Source organism: Cibotium barometz, chromosome 12 (assembly GCF_041138505.1).
Source record: "Cibotium barometz isolate CiBa-2024 chromosome 12, ASM4113850v1, whole genome shotgun sequence".
In the NCBI taxonomy this organism is placed as follows: Eukaryota; Viridiplantae; Streptophyta; class Polypodiopsida; order Cyatheales; family Cibotiaceae; genus Cibotium; species Cibotium barometz.
Window position 1 is genome coordinate 3,776,347 of NC_141057.1, and position 21,657 is coordinate 3,798,003.

At 42.4% G+C, this 21,657-nt stretch overlaps 1 protein-coding gene across 1 annotated transcript in view; it reads right to left on the minus strand.

The window, feature by feature from the left end:
- Window positions 1-17,224: 17,224 nt before the first annotated feature.
- LOC147632963 (ferredoxin-dependent glutamate synthase, chloroplastic-like) overlaps window positions 17,225-21,657 on the minus strand; it is a 93,365-nt gene continuing 88,932 nt past the window's right edge. Inside the window, exons 25-33 of the mRNA XM_086805963.1 lie at window positions 21,542-21,616; window positions 19,317-19,445; window positions 19,092-19,190; window positions 18,855-18,997; window positions 18,669-18,762; window positions 18,336-18,574; window positions 18,161-18,239; window positions 17,980-18,063; window positions 17,225-17,891 (exon numbers count right to left, since the gene is read on the minus strand). Coding sequence (XP_086662089.1) covers window positions 17,730-17,891; window positions 17,980-18,063; window positions 18,161-18,239; window positions 18,336-18,574; window positions 18,669-18,762; window positions 18,855-18,997; window positions 19,092-19,190; window positions 19,317-19,445; window positions 21,542-21,616 — 1,104 coding nt within the window. The 3' untranslated portion in view covers window positions 17,225-17,729. The remainder of the gene's footprint in view (window positions 17,892-17,979; window positions 18,064-18,160; window positions 18,240-18,335; window positions 18,575-18,668; window positions 18,763-18,854; window positions 18,998-19,091; window positions 19,191-19,316; window positions 19,446-21,541; window positions 21,617-21,657) is intronic.

Here is a 21,657-nt window from a genome sequence, read left to right on the forward strand (position 1 = left end):
AATTCCCAAGATAATTGAGATCCAAGAAATTAAATGGTAAAAGAGAAATTTTTGGGCATAATTCAAATTATGAGTATTTATCAAAAGTAGATTTTGAGCATTATTAATTTTATTAGAAAATATGGATAGAATTGATTTTTGTTAATCCCATGAATCTTTTACTCATAAGAAGAATATTAAATATATTTTTCTTGAGAAATTTGAGAAAAATTATAAAAATATCCATCGAGAAAAAGTACCTTTAATTAATCCAAGCAATTGGTAGAAACTTAGAAAAGTCCCATCGGTATCGAAAGTAGAAAACAACACTAAAAGTGGATGTGATAAGATGTGATGTAGAGCCGAATGAATGTAAATAAATGTGACAGGTTGTAAATGGATGCGATATGATTAGATGAGATGTGGATGAGATGTGATGTGATGTAAATGGATGTGGATGTGAATGTGATGTGAGGAGATGTAAGTGGATGTGGATGAGATGTGATGTGATGTAAATGGATATGGATGTGAATGTGATAAGATGTGAGGAGATGTGAGGAGATGTGATGAGATGTGGATGAGATGTGATGTGATGTAAATGGATGTGGATGTGAATGTGATGTGAGGAGATGTGAGTGGATGTGATGAGATGTGATGTGATGTAAATGGATGTGGATGTGAATGTGATAAGATGTGAATGTGATGTGAGGAGATGTGAGTGGATGTGATGAGATGTGGATGAGATGTGAATGGATGTGGATGTGAATGTGATGAGATGTGATGATTTGTGAATGGGGGTGATGTGATGTAAATGAATGAGAATGAGATGTGAAGTGATAGATGTGCATGTGAATGAATGGATGGATGTGGATAGATATGAATGTGAATGAATGGATGGATGTGGATGAATGTGATGAGATGTGAATGGATGTGATGAGATATGGATAGATGTGGATATGATGTATTGTAGACGGAATGAATGAGATGTGTTATGAATAGATGTGGATGTGATGTAATGTAGACGGAATGAATGAGATGTGATATGAATAGATGTGGACGTGATGCAATGTGGATGGAATGAATGTGATGTGATATGGATGGAATGAATGTGATGTGATAAGGATAGATGTGGATGGAATGTATGTGATGTGATGAGGATGCAATAAATGTGATATGGATGTGAATGAGGATGTGAATGGGTGTGATGGATGTGAATGGGTGTCATGGGTGTGATGGATGTGAATGGGTGTGATGAGATGTCAATGGATGCGATGAGATGTGAATGTGATACGATGATATCTGAATGGATGTGATGTAATGTGAATGGATGGATGAGATGTAAGGTGGATGAATGTGGGTCTAGGTAGATGTGAATGGATGAGATGTAAGGTGGATGAATGTGGGTCTAGGTAGATGTGAATGGATGAGATGTGATGTGGATCTAGATAGATGTGAATGGATGAGATGTGAGGTGAATGGATGTGATGTAGATCGGGGTAGATGTGAATGGATGAGATGTGATGTGAATGGATGGGACCAAGGAAGCAGCTTATGAGTGAAGCACTAGGTGACCTACGAAGGAGCCTAGAGGGTGCTGACTATACGGTGCTCGAGAAGCATTTTGACCATCTTGTGAATGAGGTCGTGGTGGTGACCTAAGTGATAAAGTTACAGCTGACATAGAGTCAACGGAGGACATCTCGCGTAGCAAGGTCGCGGCCGAGGTCTTGACCAGTCTCGGTTTGATTTAAATGGTGAGCTTCCCATACGGTGGATGAGGGACCAAGGAAGCGACCTATGCATGAAGCGCTAGGTGACTTGCGAAGGAACCTAGAGGGTGCTGACCATACGGTGCTTGGGCTCTAGGTCGCCGAAGATACCCACGCGTGCGTCAAGGAAAAAAAATGGAACAAGGTGTTAGAGTTGTTTTTTGAACTCAGGCATGGATCTGGTTGATTGTCCTTGCTGGTCCTCAAAACGGATGAGTCCATGGCTCTTTTATATGGATCTGTTAGTTGATCTTGCTGATCTTCAACGGAGAGTCCATCTGGATTTTCTTATGTGATTATATTGCCAAGTACTACGAGCTAGGAACTATTGAAAAGACCCGTGAGTGAACAGGTGGTGAGTGTTCTAGTTGCCAATGATGCCATAGGTACACCGATGAAAGAATGATTGGAAATTAGAATTCAAGCTAGATATTTTGGAGAATTATGATCAGTGATACTATGGTCTCATTAAAAGATTGTTTTAAAGACAGCTGAATCTGTGAAAAAGGCAATTTCATATTGGGTGTGTAAGTGGTGCGACTATCTTGAACTTTGCTTGAAGCGCCAGGGGGCCTGGGAACTCTTTTCCCTCATACCCAGGGCAAAACATAACCAAATTCCTAAATGGATCCTATGACTACAATGGTTGGTGGGCAGTTGGCTAACCCATGGGATTGGATGGGGTTAGGCTGGATTGATGGATCCCTAAAATGAGACTCAATTCTGTTAAGTTACGATAGTTGAAGTAAATCTTGGATAACCTTTGTTCTATGGAAAAGAATCAACAGTTGTGCCTCTTGATGAGGAAAAAAGAGTTGAACTCTATGATCCAAGTGCAAGCCTTTTCCTTGATCTCTAACCATGTGACTTACGGGTTCGGCCGGATCAGTTTGGTTAGTTAAGGCTATTGACTACATTAGAATAAAAATATCTTGGAGGAATCGCCTATGTCTGCTGGGTGAGGGAAGTTTTTCCGGTTTCGGTTTTGGTTTTCGAAGAACGGAGGGATTAGTCTGTTTTCCGGATATCCGTGGTGGTGGGCGAGGCCCCGATTGAGAGGTTCTGCCCTGCTCAAGAAGTGCTACTTCCGCTGCTAGCACCCCTGGAATTTGTTGCGCACAGGGGGCAAGGATCTTTCAATTGTAGAGGAGATGGGACCACTAGTGGAAGACAACTGGTAGGCTAATCTGGTTGGGAAATTTGGTAGGTGTGAAATAATTTTTAAAATATTGATAAGATGCATTGTAATATTTGAACAATTTATTTTTTAGGTTTCAGAGGGTAGTCACTGCAGCCCGCCGGCAAGGCCCTTCAAAGGAGATTTTTGGCTTGGATGCACTTCTGAAAGCTGAAGCGAGAGTGCACTTACGACTTCTTCCATGGAATCACGTTCCCAAGTCAAGGGTCCTGTTTTCAAGATGTACACCATTGGACCTGCTCTTCAGGGTTGGATTTGGTGAATAGAATGCAATGGACCGGCTATGGCGACCTGCGACATGCGTGGATACAGTTCGACCACACCACATTAGATTGGGTGACCATGCTTGTCATGTATATGATCCAAGGTAGAAAATTACCAATGTAGAGTATTTAGGTGGCTAGAGCAAGGTAATTGTACAACCTCTTAAATGACTATCGTTTTCACGCAACATGTAGGATCTTCTCACCATTGCAACATGTAAAATGAAAGAGGAGGATATGGATGCCCAATGTCTATTCTGGGAATGCATTAATGAAGTGATGGGAAACCATGGTTGTGAGAGGGCAGATTTCTATGGTTTCATGGCAAACGAGGCTCACGAAAACTCAAATGCAATTCGACATGTGTTCAATATGGTGGAAAAAACAACGTCTTGACATATAGGGAGAGGTCTTGCCTATTTCATTGGGAGCAAAGCATGGTTGCCCACACAACAAAATATGTGTGTGTTACATCTCAAGGAGAGCACAAAGTAATGTGTGTGAGAAGTGGCGCATGGCTCCTACCAGTGAAGCTGCATCAGTGGAGGCTCGATTGATACGTCAATGGTGGCATAATGGTCATGTGATGGACAAGAATTTGTCAGCAATGGACTCTTGGTTGAGCTAGTGGGAAGTGCGCGTAGCACATTGGGGTTCAGTCATGTGACAACGATAGAGAGAACTAATGATGGTCCAAATACCCCAAGAACAAACCTAGCAGAAAGCAAGCATGGAAGTTGGCTAGCAGGGGAAGGATATAGACACAAGATTTCTCTTTACGATGCATGTACTACTGATATGGAGAATGCGATTTTGCAAAGCACAAAGGCAATCTCTTACACTCAAGGCAAGCACATAGGGAGAGGACCAAGCTTAGAGAAACTAAAAGAATGGTGCTCTACAAGCCCTGCCCAAGTGGTCCGAATAGTGAAGGAACACCCATGTACAGGGCGCCTACCCCTCTCACTGGTGACAAAGAGAGTGCACGTCACAAGAGACCATCAAGGGTGGTAATTGATATTAATGATGAGGCCAAGCATCGACTAGAGTACAACACACATGTAAGAGACCGCAAGTATTCTGGGAGGCCACGGAAGATTAATTTCAAAGAACATGATACAAGCAAAACTCTAGAAAGAACTGCAGAAGTCACACAGGGCAATGTCATTGAGTGCAAGGTGAATGAAGCAATGTGGGAAATCCAAAGGACATGCATTGGCAACAAGGTCACATGCAACGGAACGCCTCATGGGGGTGTGGGGAACACATAGACAGATCTACTAAGGGTGTGCCTGCACCTTCCTTATCGCAAGCACCCTAATGGTATCATTAGACAATGGATGTGGTTTTTCCCTGACCACGTGCTTCATTTCTATATTGTGGACAACAACATAGACCCAAAGCCCAATCCACCACCCAAGATATGGTCAGTTGCTCTAGGAACAAACCTCACAAAAAACAAGGAGGTATATTCATTGTGGGAAGGTGGATACCAAGTGGAGAGCAAGAATGCACAAGATGTTGTGCGCACCCCATCGCGTAGCAGTGGGGCTTCAAGGTTCTTTACAACTGTAACTCCAAAATATCCACCATATGGGTCCAATACTAACATAGAGGCTAGTGGATTAAGCATGCGAAATGGCATAAGAGTCAAGTACGACACGTCAATATCAGAGGAAGCAGCCAAGAAAATAAAGGCCGCTTTGAAAATGAAATCTATGGTGGTAGAATAAGTGTAGAGAGTGGAGCACAAGTATGAAGTTTTCAAGATCTAATCGCACACGGATGATGCACATGTGGGAAAATATGATGTGCATATGAAACATGAATCATCTTGTACATGTCCAGATTTCGTAGATAGAGATGCCAAGAAGAAGCTGTACCTTGCATGCAAGCACTTGTACTTCATTTATTTACATGTGCTAGGCTTAAGCCAGAGTGAGAATATGTTCATTGACCAACCTCTCCTATCTAACTTTGAGCTTTACAATGCCTTGTCTCGTAGGAGAACATACCCTAATTTAGACATTTGAATGCAAGGATAATCAGTTGAGCTTCGATATTTTGGGATAACCTTTGTGGATGTCACCTCATTGTAGAGGGTTCTATTGTGCAATGTCTATCTCCTTCAAATACATACTCACTCTTTCCCAAACAAGTTCAAAATATGCATTTTTTATTGTGGTGCCAAAATTTGAGGAAAGAAACCTTTATTAATAACATTAAAGAAAAACAAATATAGTTTTTTATTTTGAGTGTTGAACCTCTCCCACTGCTATAAATATAGAGGCAAGCACTAAAGCAATTTATTATACACCATTGCCACCTAGCCTTGTTAGTAGAGTAAAACCACCTAAATCGTCCTTCTTTTTGTTTATGATGGCCACATCAAATGTTAACATTGAAGTTGTTATTGCGCGTATCTAGAGGGAGGCCACCAATGTGGAGATCAAGCAAAAGACCATCGATGGTTCACAAGCATGGAAAGGTCTCACATCCTTTCCTTTACTTGGAAATTATGAAAAAATTTCTCAATTTAAGGACAAGGTGGTGGGCTTGATTGCAATTTGGCGATTCCATGGTTTTATTGATGAATCGTCTGAGCGTGTCTTGTAGAGGAAGTACGAAAGGGTAGGAACATCGTTCACTTACTTTGTGCCTACACTCCAGAGAACAAGCGAGGCCCATATTAGTAAAGATATTGGTTTTCACATTTCTGTATCTGGAAGGTGTGCGTGAATGAACTTGGTTTTATTTTCGATTTGAACCAATAACCCCAATGTAGAGGATGTGATGTTGACATGTGTTTATGTGTTCACTCCCGTCGAAGTAATTATGTTATGTTGCTGTCTCTATAACTTGCTTCGCCCCTCTCCCTTCATGGAGGGGGGATTGGAGTTTTTGTAATTGGAAGATGTACGTGAAAAAACTTGGTTTTATTCTCAATTTAAACCAATAACCTCAATTGTAGGATGTGTCAAATAATTATATCATCTTTCTCTCTCCAGCTTACTTCGGCCCTCTCTGTCTTCTTGGAGGAGGGGGGCATCTTTTTGGAATCCGCTTGCTCAATTCCCAAAAAGTGCTCACTCGAAAATGCTCGCCAAAAAAACCCCCCATTCTTCTCTGCGCCCCATCGATGCTCACGCAATCTCAGTAATGTGCCTATTTTTCTGCTCAACAACTTCATTTTGTTGCGAAGTGTATCTACATGTAAACTATCTCTGAATGCCATTCTTCCGTAAGAAATCAGAGAACTCATCGAAGAAGTACTCTCCCCCTCCATTTGACCTTAGGCACTTCACATGCTTCCCTGTCTGCTTTTCAACCATTACTCTAATATTCTAAAAATGAGTGAAAACTTCACTCTTCTCCTTCATGAAATACACCCACACTTTCCTCGTATGGTCATCAATGAATGTTACATAATACCTGCAACCACCCACCATGGACGTAGTTTTTGCAGGACCACATACATCTGAATGTACAACATCTAGTACATTCTTGCTCACATTTCTATCGTGGAAATACATGGTTTGTTTGCTTTCCAAATTGACATGCTTCACGTACGTTCTGCATACCTTCAACCTTAAACTTAGGCAACCCTATCACAATTTCTTTAGTCTACATAGACTTCATTCTTTGCACATTTACATGCCCAATTCTCTTATTCCAAATGTCTGTATCTGTAACACCTTTTAGGAACCATTTTTTGCAAACATTGCAAAAACCAGCACTCACTTCAAGCATATTTACATTCACTGTAAACATTCTACCCACTCTGTTGCCTTTTGCAACCAACCTGCACTTGTCTTTGAAGTCTTCTACATAACAACCATCAGGGTTAAACCGTACCTACAAACATTGCAGCACTCACTGCAAGCATATTTACATTCACTCATTAGGGCCAATTTGGACAAGAAAAGGGCTGTCTAAGGATCTAAAAAGGGGCAACTTAAAAAAGACCATGAAGATCTTACCAAAACTATTCAACATGGGTACTCATTGGATAGAGCTCATCAAGCGCCACCCGTGGACCATTTGAGCGCTAAATTTGGAGTTCATATGTAAAAGTTATGGCTAAAATAGTGCAAAATGTTCCAAAAGTAAGTGAAGGAGATCTTGACACGTGTACAAAAATGCCATACTTCTTGACATGTGGCTCCTCCTTGACCCTTAGATCAAGAATAGAGAATCCCTAAACAGCCCTTTTTTCATCCAAATTGGCCCTAATGTGTAAACATTCTGCCCACTCTGTTGCCTTTTGCAACCAACCTGCACTTATCTTTGAAGTCTTCTACATAACAATCATCGGGGTTAAACCGCACCTACAAACCTTGCTCAATCATCTACCAACATAAACCAGATTCTTTGTAATGTTTGGAACATGAAGTACATCTGCAAGGCACTTCACCTTACCATCCTCCTGCATAGACAATAGAACATCTCCAACATGGGCAATCGGATGAGCAGTGTCATCCCTGTTTCAACAAAACCTGGTCTTTCAAGACTCTTCATTTCCTTGAACCACTTACCATGACTTGTCATGTGGTTCAAAGCACCTAAATCAACATACCATACATCATTCTTACATGCTGCTACATCATTTCCAGACACAGCATTAACTCCATGTTACATAACAAACAACTCTCATTATCCTCATTATTTTTGCTAGAGGACATATAGTCACTTTGCTGCACTTTTCCATTTTGCATGTCATTCTGCTTCTTGTAGCAATCTTCCTATACATGTCCAGGCAGGCTTACCACAGTAAAAATAACCTCGCGTATCATTATGTTGCCTTTGCCAATTACCATGACCTCTTTGACTCCCCCTGCCTCTAAATTGGCCTCTTCCACCTATGTGTTGTTGTTGTGAATCTTGGGACTGCTTGCTATTACTGACCATAATTCTGATTACATGTTTAACCACAGCCTTGGCCTCTACCTCATCCTGTACCTGCACTTGTGTAGAAGACCTCTTGCTCTTCACCCAAACTCTTTTCTTCAATGATCAGCATTGACACCAAATCTATATAGTTGGGAATGTTCTCCTAAGTCTAAATACCTTGTATTGTGGCCGATTTGAATGCCTTTTATTGTGGCCTGAGACCATATAGACATATTTTCACCTTATCATCTCATCATCAACAGAAACACCAATAGATGCAAGGGATTCCACAATGCCCTTGACCTTAATCATTCAAAGACATGTTTTTCTTCTCCACAGTATGAAGCTCATTCTTCAACTGAATCTTTCATGCCTTGGTGTTAGTTTCATACAGCTTCACCAAGTTATCCCATGCCTCCTTGGGTGACTTGGCATCTTATATATGCCCAATCATGGTGTCATGTATGCTAATAGAAAGCCAATACATGACTTTCCTTGCTCCTTGATTCCACTCCTTGTATTCTTTTACATCTGCGACAGTTGCATTAATCTCCAGTATCGCTGGTTTCTCCTCATGTTCACCTTCAATGTAGCCCCAATAGCCTTTTTCCATCAAAAAACTTGTTAATCTAAACCTCCAAGCATGGAAGTTGTTCTTGTCTAGCTTCTTTGTAATAATCTAGTTAATTCCATCATTTGACGTCTTGTCTACAACACAAACTCATAAAAAATAGCACTCTTGTTTGACCTGCACAAACTGTTGTATTCTTTGTAAGCAGCGGTAGTATGCTACACCCAAACTGTTACAACTAGTGACCTCAACTTGCATACATACACCCAATAGCACCTGTAAGACCTCTTTGCAGTACATACAGTGTCTGCACAACCAATCGCCCTTCCTACAGTACCCAAAATATAATTATGTAGAGAATCAAAACTTACCCGCAGTGCCCTTGAATGCCTGTGCGAACAAAAAAATGAAGGCCCAGACGTGCCCAAAACACGTTGTTGGCATGAAAACTTTTGTCCAAAGGACGATATAATTTCCCTTAAGCTCCACTCCTGCAAAGAAACTTCTCAATCGGAGTTCGTCTACCGATGCCTCCCGAAGATCTCCCAACAAGGGTGTAGTAGCCAACACAAAGGGATAATGGATCATTTCCTCTTGGGGTTGCACAATCCAAGACTTCACGAGACCACATGTTGGTCAAGGACCCCTCCACCTTTGATGAGGCCTACAAATGGGTGATCTTTCTCGATGATAACATGCAAGAAAGTTATTCCACGTAATTGGCCAGTGCGCCAATGCCAAACCAACACTCATTTTAACATTACCTTCCTCTCTTCTCAAACCCCAAGCCTTACTAGTGGCACCACCCCAATCTAACCACTCACACACAACGCCACCACGTCCTTCTCAGATACCAATCTTTCCATTCCAACCGGTTCCTCTCCAGGCACACCCCATTACTCATGGAAATATCCCAACCAAGTCCATTGCTAAACTTATGGAGCAACCCATGTGCTCTGCCATCCCCAAGTCACTCCTAACACCTCATCTCCCTTTGTCATTGCCTCACATGGACCCTAAATTACTTGTGCACACTAAAGGTGCACCCATAGGGAACCCACCTCTTCTGTGTTTCCTCTACCATCATGGACACCATAGAGTGATGGAATGCCCTCAAAAGAAACGTCTGCCAATGCAACCACAATGTCATGGTTGTGGAATTGACCATTACTATAAGGATTGCCCTTTGTAATCAATTTCTCATTCCACAGTCGAAGGCATGCTATCCCTCAACATGTTGAGCATTCAACATGGGAAGATTTTGATTGTCCCATTGAATATCGTCCACAATTTGAAGCCAAGCTAAAGAAGGCCACATCACAAAAGAAACAATGCTCTAAGCATGTTGTCCACCCACACGGAGACGATTGAGTTAGCATCTGCACTGGCTCAACAAAGGCACATCATTTTCCTCTGCCGGGAGTGATGATCGTGCCGATCTGCCATTCCGCCATGCAACCCAACAAAAACTCACCAAACGGGACAAACAACTGCTGGCAACATATCCTAATGCCATTTTTGAGAAGCAATGTCTTCAAGAGGCCCAAGCACTCATCCTAAAATACCAAGCTCAACTTGAACCGCCACCCGTTTTTCAACTTTTCACCCAATGCCTAGGTGTGTCGTCCCCCATTGAACCTGAACTTCTGCACCAAGTAAGACAAGAGCCCCCCCACGAACGCTCAAGGCGCAAAAGATCCGTTCGCCAACATTATGTTGACAAACAAAAAATTTTCCCCACGTGCCCGCAAATCCCCTAGTGCCTATTCCACAAACTGCCCAACCCAAATCCCACATTCACATCAAACAACTCGATGTATGCGAATAGTGACACAGAGTCCGACAGCGACTCATCACGAGGTCCACACACCTAACTTGCAGAGGTATTTTATTCTCCTACGGCCACCAAATCTCAACCGCCATCCTTATCAAATAAGGATCAAATTGAACTTTCATATACTATTGCTAGTCTACCCTATGATCAAGGCCTCGCCTCTCAAGAAGATCCTACTCATCCACGCAACCTGGCCGGCCTCTCTGCCTTTATTTTCTCCCAAATCCAAATGCCCATTGGAACCTTGCTAAAAGGTAGCCAAAATTTATGGAATAACCTTCGAGATTGGATGGAATGCAAACTATAGGCTTTTATGGAGGAGGGCACTACCTCAGATTCCTTGGACAAATCTGAGCCCCATCATCCACACTTACTCCATCACCACAACCCACAACCCAAAGGTGCACCCATAATTTGTGTCAATGCATTGGGACAATACTTTAAAGGTGATGATACAAAGGTAGCCTTGCCCATTTAACAGACATGTGGTCAAAGGTATCCTGGATGAAGGTTAATGGTGTAATCTAGTGTAAGCATCCTCACACAAATATGTTGGGAACCACACCTTGATCCCACCACATTGCTGATCAAGGTTGCGGACGAGAAATTTGCAAAACCCCTGGGCCTAGTGCATGACCTCAAGTAAAAATTCCACCTCACATTTGTGGTCATGGACTTTCATAATGCCAATGATATCACCTTGGCTCGACCCTTCATGAGACAAACCCGGATGATCCATGACTGGGACATGCATCATGTCTACCTGCACAAAGTGTCTCAAACACTTAACATCAATTTATATACCTAACACTCACATCCCATTGCCAGAGCTCCCTTTGGGCGCTGAAGACTCTATGACCACGGCCAGGAGCAATGATCTCTTGGTTTGTGATGCTTATCATCAAGCCCTTGATGACGTGTGGGTGCCATGCACACGGCAACTTCTATCAAGAGTGACGAAGACGACCATGACTAGTTGAAAATCCTTGCTACACTCAACACCCTCCCAAATCGTAAACTTGGCACACAATTCGTGCTCCCAAACAACCAAACCATTCCTGAACCCTACAAGGCTCGCTTAACACCCTCAGTGTAAGTGTAGGTCCCCAACTTGAAAAACAACCACCGTATAGGTCTGGATAGATTTTTCTTTTGGTAGAAATATGCAAAGAAAACGTGCCTTGCTGTTACCCAGAGCTAGATATATAATCTTCTTCCATGGAAAACATGGGTCTCTCTTGGTAAACCATCTCTTAAAACTATCCATGCCAAAATTCAATTGCCAGGTTGACAACACATACAAAGCCTTGGGTCCTTTACACAAACTGTCCAAAATGTCTCTAACCCATTGGCCTATAAGTTCTATGTGGTTCCCACAGGTAATATAAAAGAAGTAGTCATCCTTGGAGGAAGCTGGGTCCGGAATACTACAAGTACAATCAACTCCATTGACAACATAGCTACCCTAAATCTCCCCCAGGGCAAGGTAACAATGACCCTGTAAGACGGGGAGTGCCTCGAATGTGATCCTCTACCCCCACCAATGGCTTCCACAAAGGGTATTCTCACACCCCCCACAATAACTCATAAGCCTTCCACTGCCCCTGAACTACCACACCAAACCTCAACCCACTCAGCATATAGATTGGACTCCCGACTGCAAATGGTCTGCAACGTTGACAAGCCCATATATATCCTATGGTCCACACCAAAGCTCTTGGAAAACCCACACTAAAAAAAGAAGACACTTACATTCAAATATCACACGAAATGCATTTAATGAGTGTTGGGTCTTTCATTCCTAAAAGTTCTATTGGAAATAACCACTTGGAGTGTAAATTTCATGTTATTGATTCAAGAGCACACTAATGCCGTATTACCATTGGAAAAGAGTGGATTGATGCCACTCAATGATGCCAAATCAATTGGCACAAAAAGACGGCCACCATGGCAATCAATGGCCAAAGGGCCACAGTCCTCTTGTGTCCCCAAGAGGAAATCATACACACACCCTCACTCACGACTGCCCTTACTCATCCCGCCCCATCCTCATCACCGATAATCTCCCCTGTTTCCACACCCCATGACTTACCAAAACCGGTCGATAAGGCACTCTCGACACCATCCACCAATCACAATCAAGCCTCGTCTCTCGTTGACATTGCCTCTCAACTCTACAACCTCGACCACCCACACTGTAAACACCCCGACCTCATATCTTTATCATGACAATTAATGGTGGGTGCCCAAGAATTTTCTTATCGATCAGGGATTCTACGATGGCTACACGGAACTATGGATCCCCAAATGGAAAACCCAAGCGCAAAAGGCCAACTAAGCCAACAAAAACCATCCCTAAGCCCAAGCTTCAACGTTGGCTCGTCCCCCTAACCGCTTGTTAAGCACAAGGCTACTATGAAGGCAACACTCGCCTCTGGCTACCCAAGCATGCCGCTTGTGCTCATTCTCCAAAGATACTCCCTAGGAAGTCGCAACAAAAGGTCCCACAACCACGGGTTAGGCAACCCCAAGCACACACAATAGAAGGCTTCCATGAAGAAAACACACCTATGGCTCCCATAGCCACAATCCAAAGCCTGTCCTCAGCTTTGACTACCTACTCATCGTTCAAAACCACATCGACCCAAAGCCAAGAAGCCTCGACAACCACAGACCTTCATCACTCAGCAAGGTTGGGTGCCCAAACGTTTCTTAGACGCCCAAGGCTTAAATGATGGCAACTCCATCATTTGGCTCCCATGGCAAAACTCTCATGTCCAATCGATGAACATGTGTCCCATATCTGTTGGTTTGGATGGACGACTTCTATATCCTTTTCTTGCATATTATAGTCGTGAAGTCTCTTGCTCTTAAGACCGATTATGAATTGATCACACTGAGATACTTGGTTCTAGCAATGTAACCCCACATTGTTTCTCCCCCTTCTTGCTTGAGGTTATATATACGTACAATGGGACTCCATCTAGCTTCACTAGGCAAGAATTCCACAATGAATGTGTTTGAAGACTTCATAAGCTAACCTTTTCATGTGGTTTTGGAGCCCTAAATCATTGACCTCATTTGCATTCAAAGAAAGTCCAAGTGAACAGATTTTTGTGGGGTCATCTAAGCCTTCCCATAGCGTCACAAATTTGATATAACTTTTCTAGGTACTAAGTGTGATCTCTACTTCCATCAAATTTAGTCATCATCCTTAAGATGTCGATTAGCTTGGGTTTTCCCAACTCTAAGCCTCTAGGTGCTATATTGGTCACAACGCCCCTTCCATTTCAAATGTCATCCTAACTATAGCTTCTTCGTGTGTATTCACGTGACATGAGAACCTAAGGAGGTGGTTGCGTGAAACCCTCTATTTTAGGGTATGGCATCTCTTGCCATGTGGGGTTGGTCTATGTGATTTCTAATGGCAGTTGATGTCAATTTGAGGCAGCACGCTCGCTACACATACACATTCTATGAATGCCCTTTTGGGTCCCTTTGTGATAAGGTAGTCTCTGCCCCACTGGCTCTTTACCCTTCCTCTGATTCATTGTTCTTTATCCACATGAGAAGAACTAGAACTTAGTTTTCTGGTAAAGGCACTTCTAAAATAAGTTCATGTGGAGAGCAGGACTCTTGCTTGCGTTGTGTGTCCTATAAGGTTGGCCTCTATGGTTTCCAAAGGCACTCGTCCTCCGCTGACCTGTGCCCTTGTGGATCCCTTTTTAATGAGGTAGTCTCTGACACTCGCTCTTTACCTTTCCTTGGGCTCCCTATTCCTCGTCCAAACGAAGAAGTATTGGAACTTGGTTCTGTGTGCTAAAGACATTTCTAAAATGAGTCCATGTAGAAAGCAAGCCTCTTGCTTGCATTGTGTGTGCTTACTAATACGTGTATTGTGGAACATTTGTCCTTGGTGGTATAGGGAAAGAGATGTCTCATTCGTCGTAGCTGTGGTTGGTGGGCTGTTTACAAGTCATGATGGTTTGCTTGGGATAGAGTTGACACCAAATGTTTGAAACATTATGACATCATACATGGTTTTTCCTAGCCACAAGTTACAAAGGAGTCCAACCTCAGTGGCCTCTGCCTTACCCCCTCAACCACCACCACTATCCACAGCCATACCCAAAGAAATCTGCATCGACCTCGAGTACATACTAATCAAAAGGTGGTCCTAGAGCAAGTTCTTGCACGTGGTGGAAGAAAAAGGACCTGCCTATAACTTTCCATACATTAATGGCCCCACAAAAAACTCTGAATAAAGAAACTTTATTGACCTCTACCACAGCAAGCTCCCCAAACCCACTATAGTAACCACATGCCGGTTCTTTCAACTTATCATCCTCATCCTTAAGAGATGCCCACAACAACCAAAGGACAAGGATAGAGTGGCTAGCTTTAAACCTCAATCAAGGTCCCAAGTTCCACATGGCTATAGAGTAGTCACTCTTAAAGACATGCGAGATCATATGTCCGAAACCCGTTGATAGCATTCGCTAATCCAATCATTGGCTTCCAAGCAAGCCCTTCATCACGTCCTATGAAACCCACGGTATCTTTGGAACCAATAAAGATTTGTAAGTTTCAAACGCCTACTACTTTCTAATTCAAGTTGGTAAAAAAACCCATGTCCAAGGTGCTGCACACAAGATGCATCGAAAGAGTCTAAGAAAGCAAAAACGAAAGAGTTGAAGTATACAATGTGTTAAGAGTTTTTATCAAAAGATGCTTCTACACACGATCACACCTTTAGCCCTATGCCTATGCACAACATCTACAATATACACATGGGCTCTGCCTTTCAATACACATCTACCAACATAGTCACTACTATCTCAAGCACGTGCAGCAAGTCACGGGTACCATGGTATTCACAATCCACCCGTTGCCTTTTGCTGAAAGCCCTTCATCACTTCCTTTTACAAGATTGAGAATAGCGTTGGAAGCCCGCCAGCTACTTTCCAATTTGTCATATGCCCAGAGTCTGTACAAATTCCTAGAACAAGGTGCCCCACAATCGAAGATGGCAGAAACAAAAGAGAGAAAAAAACAATGTGTTGGGAGTTTTAATCAAAACAAGCTTCTACATGAATACACCTTTAGCCTTATGACCATGGACGACACCTGCAATATAGACACATGGGCTCGGCATTTAATAGAGACATTTAACAAAAACACGCACCTACATTTACCCTCATTTGCATCTAGGTACGATTCTAGATAGGGAGCCACGACGAGCGTAAGCCTAGTCCATGGTGCTAGCCATCGCTATCTACCAATGCAAATCATTTCGTGGTGGTCTTGACGCTCATTTCATCGATCACAAGGCACGGGCTGCTTCTACTAAGCACCTGAATTTAAAGAACCCTCCTACATTGGCGGCCTCTTACCTCACCTTGAGTGAGAGAACCATCACCAAAGCCATCTCCTTTTGCCTCCACCTAGGCATAGGGAGCTGTTCCTTCAGCCCATTGGCAAAGGAGCATTCTGTGTGGGTGACGACAAAGTGAGGACGCAACTAATGAGCTTGTGCACTCACATCGGGAAGGTGCAAACGGCTTAAAGACGAGGCCCAACAACACGTGATTCAATAAGGCTAAAGTAAGCTCTTGACCTAAACAATGGGTTTGATCCTCTCCACAATGATAAGTATCAGTTTCAAACATGTTCAGCCCACTTCGTACATGAGATATTGATACATGAAGTCAAACTCATGAGACACGAGGAGCAAACAACCACCAAGGAATTCTCAGTTATTTTCTCCAAAGAGCAGGAATGAAATTCAATTGCTCTAAAGCACATCTTTTCCTTCACTTTCCGTTGCCTACATTAGCAAACTACTAGCATTTGAGCATTAAGTGGCAAGATTGAAATCGACACTGACTACAGCCTTCATCCTACTTTAAGGCAGTAAAGCCTTCATCGTGTACTTTAAAGCTGTATTCTATCACCATCTCCAATGACCCTACTACACCATTTAGATGCCTAAAAATTTAAACGACGATAGAGGCCTTGCTTACGTTGGGAAGACTTGCTCAACTAAATATAGTGCTAGTGCACATTTTTATGGACACACAATTACTACAGAACCACCCGTGAGAAAATTGAATTATATTGACATAAGCCCACATTCAGTAAAAAGGAACCAACACAATCCCTCTTCACAGCATGCCTGCTAGAGTCGATCCTAAAAGAGATTTACATACTGTAATGTTGTAGAAAACCCTCATTCGATTCCCTGCATCACCGATACCATCAATGACCAACCACAAGGGCACACATTCAAAAAATGCATCAAATGGGACAAAGCCTAGAAAAGACTAGGGGTATCATGAACGCCTGCTTTACCTTCATGTGGCAGGTCGACAAGCAGCATTTCATGGGCTTTCCATGGATGCAGTGGCACATTTTGAATACATGGCACCACAGAGGCAAAGTTATAAATACCAACTTTGGACATCAAGTCACAACCAAAAGCGGGATTTAATGAGATGACAACATACTAGGTGGATCATTTATTAAATGCATTGATGATGTCTCTTTTACACACTTGTCTCCACACATGGGACGAGACCAGAGGTGGAAGCTGTATGTACGCATGATAAAAAGAGATACCAACCACACGATCATTGCTTCTTTGCAAGGCTTCACGAGTACAGAGTACAAGACACACATAACATATTCACACCCACCACCAACCTCCTGAATCAGTTGTAATTTACCAACTTCAACTTCTTTTCAAAGCAAACATACGTGTGAGAGTTCAATGCATAGAAAGCCCAAAGAATCCCAGTCTCTGGAACCAGTCAATGTTTTATTAGATTACATGAGGGGGTCCATTAAGGCAAGGATTACGACCAGTTGTCTCAGTACAGCTCTGCTTAAAAATACTCTTACACCAGCCTTCCATCAATCAATAAAAAAATTTCCAGGCAGGGGTCGGTGAAGACAGATAACAATCGGCAGTCAAACTGCAACTCCAACACGCACTTTATTTCATGAGCCTTTTCTTAACAAATGGATGTTTTCTGGGACCTCACTCTGTACACCTTGCCTTCTTGAGACCGCCACCCCTTGCTGGCATGGAGCCCAGGTTTGATCTTGTATACCATCTCATCATTATTACAGAGGAGCATTGACACCCCATCATATGTACACAATCCACCCTCTGGTCCTGTACATGTTAGGTAAGAACTTCCATGGCTCTGCTGCTGTTTTGCAATCAAGAAGAGAAAGTCGCAAGTTCTGGTAAAGGTTGATCGCCATAGCTTGCGTTTGCTTCTGGAGTGTCTTCCTCACTTGGAGGCACAAGTTGCCAAAACATCGGCAGAAACTTATCCCAGTTCTTCAACACCTCCTGGCCATTGGTACTGCCAGTCTTATCCTGTAGATGAAAGTGTCATTGTAGAAACTAAAAGAGTCTTTAATTGTAAAAATCCCAAATTGTAGTCTTTTCAGGTTACGTAATATACCACATGGGCCTGTATCAGGCCCTTCAATTGCTGCTGTCCCACAGGAGCATTTACACGTTGCATCCTAACAATTTCCTTGTTTACCTAAATAAAGTATACAAGAAAATATGATCACACAGTCCAGTCGGTAACTTTACTTATATGCTCAAGTTTACCAAGGGCAAAAGTCCGATAAGCTGACCTTCGGTAGCAGAGTGTTATCTTCATCAAGGAGGTAAGCTAAACCACCAGTCATTCCTGCTCCCACATTCCGCCCGACCCTGCAGAAGAAAGATCAACATTAACCAAACAGAGAAAATTGATCCACCTCACGAAGCAGGGTCTTCAAAACGACAGGATTGCTAGATTCCACGTACTTGCCAAGCACCACAATGCAACCACCAGTCATGTATTCACAGCAATGATCTCCAGTTCCTTCAACAACTGCTTCAGCCAAAGAGTTGCGTACAGCAAAGCGTTCACCAGCCTTTCCACTCACAAAGACTTGCCCACCAGTGGCCCCATATAGGCAAGTATTTCCTACAATAGTGCTATCTTCTGGACAGAACCCGGCGTTCTCGGGTGGAACAATGACAATCTCTCCTCCAGCCATTCCCTGCAAAGCTCAAACAAAACAGAAACAATTGCAGGACTGTTTCAAAAGATGCTAATTATGTATAATTGACGAAAAAACACGACGTGGAAAATACCTTGCCAACATAATCATTGGCCTCTCCAACAAGCCTGATATTCATGCCAGGTGTCAGGAAACAACCAAAAGACTGTCCAGCACTTCCAATAAACCTAACAATATCCAACCAAGAATTAGATAGGCCCTGAAAATGTTGCGACATTCAACAGTCATACTCCTTGACCCGAACCCTGAATCCACTTACTTTATGTCGAGCTGTCCTGCAAAGCCTGTATCACCATACTTCTTTGCTATAGTACCTGCAACTCTTCCACAAACTGCCCTATCCACATTAAATATTCTCACAGTTTTCTTTATGCTTTTTTCTTCTGCTATCGCGTCTGCAATCTGTTGTTATCATGGAAATACTGTGAAGAATCTTGCCAATCAAGTTGTTTCCATACAAAACAAACGAAATTGACCACCTACATGCTCAACTCACCTCTGGATCTGCAAGTAACACATCATCAAGCACTGGTCCATTCTTGTGAACTTCTTGGTTCCGTATCTTTGTGCTACTCCACTTGGGTAATCCAACACTCTTCATGGATCCACAACCAAAGTAAACATGTAAGTTATCAAGAGATTACCATTCTAAGCCTCTACACATGGGAAAGTGAGAATTGCCACAGAAAATCTTGATAATCTGCCCAAGTGTCCAACTTACAGAAAGCACAGAGCTCAGATCAAGATGCTGTGTCTTAAGAACAGAGATGCTTCTTGGTTTGATAAGCTCAATTCTGCCGATCACATCATCGAGCTTCTCATATCCCAGTTGGGCAAGGATACCTCTCACCTGACACCAAAGAAGGTGACGCCTGAATTTGGAGTTTTTAATTAACAATACTGAGTACAGAGTGAAAGAGAAACATTCACATCTGAAAAAACTGGCATCCAGGTCATAAGGCAAGGATCAAAGCCTAAAGTGTATGCTCGGATCTTTGTCCATGATGATGCCGTTAGTGGCATGATAATGGAGTGGTTGTAAGACAGCCTTGGAATCACACACACACACCATAGTCACCAGAAACGTTTGGGGGTTTTTGAGGTTTCAGGGCAAAACCTTTCGGCCTTTAGCTAAGAAACGCCAAGGTTTCGGATTTTTTTCTATATAAATTTGCATTGCTAAAGTTCCAAAATATAGGAACTTTTAACTTTGAGAAACTTTTTTTTTTAATAACAAAAAAACCTGTTTCTAGCTTGAAGAAACGGTTTTTAAAAACCTCGAAACCTCTCCAGTACGGCAATTTCACTCCCATTTCAGGTTTCATTACCCAATCGCGATTTATCTGGGATTTTTTTATTTTTTTTTCTTCCATATCCCCCTCATCACCTTCCTTCCCTCTTCTTCCCCTACCTCCCTCCTTACCTTTCCATCTTCTTCTACTTCTTTCACCTCTACTCCTCCTTCCGTCATGTCTTTAATCTTTCCCAATTTCTGCTTTCTCTTCTTCAATTTCTTAAGAATCCCTGATTGAACCACTTCTGGCATCTAATCAAGCAAAAATGCCATAATGCCTCACCAAATTAAGGATGGTTCCCCAAGATGTGTGAAAAGAGACCATTTTTTCATCATTACACTATGTTTTAAGATGGCTACTATAAGTTCTTTAAGTATTTATACTCCATAAATTATTGATTTTTTGAAACCTCACGGTTTCTTAAGCGTGGGACAAAACCTTTCCAAACAAAACCTGAAAAACCTCGAATGGAAAAAAACCTTGAAACATTTCCTGTGACTATGTGTGGGATAGGGCAATGAGCACCGGGCTACTGCGCAAGTAGTCGTGCTAGTCTTGCATGAGAGCGGATCTCGTCTGCAGATCTAGCAAAGCCCTCATTCCTCAGCAGAGTCAACAACGACCAACAAGTAGTCGGCACATCTGGCAGTGCCATTGAGTAGCTGAGAAGTGATTAAGTCCTTAAGGGGTGGTGTAAAAGAGCTTCAACAGGGCCTGCTCACCCGGAGAAACTGGGTTTGGGCCTTTTCACACAATTTGGAGGTCTTTATCCATAAAATGGCATCATCATTGACAGTGGCGGAGATGTTTTCTTCATCAAGATGTGCTTCAATGGCAGTGGTGGAAGCAATCACTATCATCAGCTCGTCATCTACACAAGCTTTGTCCTTCAGAGGGTGTTCCAAGTGTGCCAACTTCAATGACTTGAAATTTTTATCATATTTTAGCTTTCCGTCTTCCCAAAATTGATGCAAATGGCAAGTGAGTCACTTGTCCATGTGCCTTCAGAATTTTACTTAGAGAGCTTCTTGTGTAATCTCCTTGAGGTGCTGGTATCATGGATGTTCACAGGCCAAGATATTTTGTAGGCCCTTATGGATTTAGGAGGCCGTGCAGCTGAGATCACTTGTAAAATTCTCAGCTCTTCACCTCTTCGAATTGGGGGAGAGTGTCGAATATCAAAGGTTGTGAACTTAGTATAAAGCAATTCTCTAAGTGATGGAGGACTAGATAACTTGGCAATATGATATTGGATGAAAGGATTGAGTAGATATGAGCCCAAGGCTATATATGTAATCATTTGCATAATGAATTGTGTGTAGTTGTCTTTTATCATATTGTGTAAATTCAATCTAAAAAGATGTAGTCGTGTGTTTTATTTTTCTGTTTTACCAGGATCAGTGTAACATTTGGATACTTTGTAACACCTTTTTTTGCCTCATAGACCCTAGTGGTCTTTTGAAGACGTTAATAAAAGTTTCTTTCTTTCTCAATCTTTCTTCTACTACCTCCACAAACCCTAGCTTCATCTTTGCAAGGCCAAACCCTAGATTCAACACAAAATGCATGGCATGATTGACATATCGTGTTTATCTCATTGAGAATCCTGTCAGGACTAATAAAGCAGGCAACTGTGCAAGCAAGAATCTACCTCTTCTGCAACATACAAGAAATAGTTCACAAGATCGCCAGGAACACCAGGAAATCTTGCTCGAAGCTCCTCCCTCTGCCAGTTATTAAAGCCATCAAATTAGACAAAATAACATT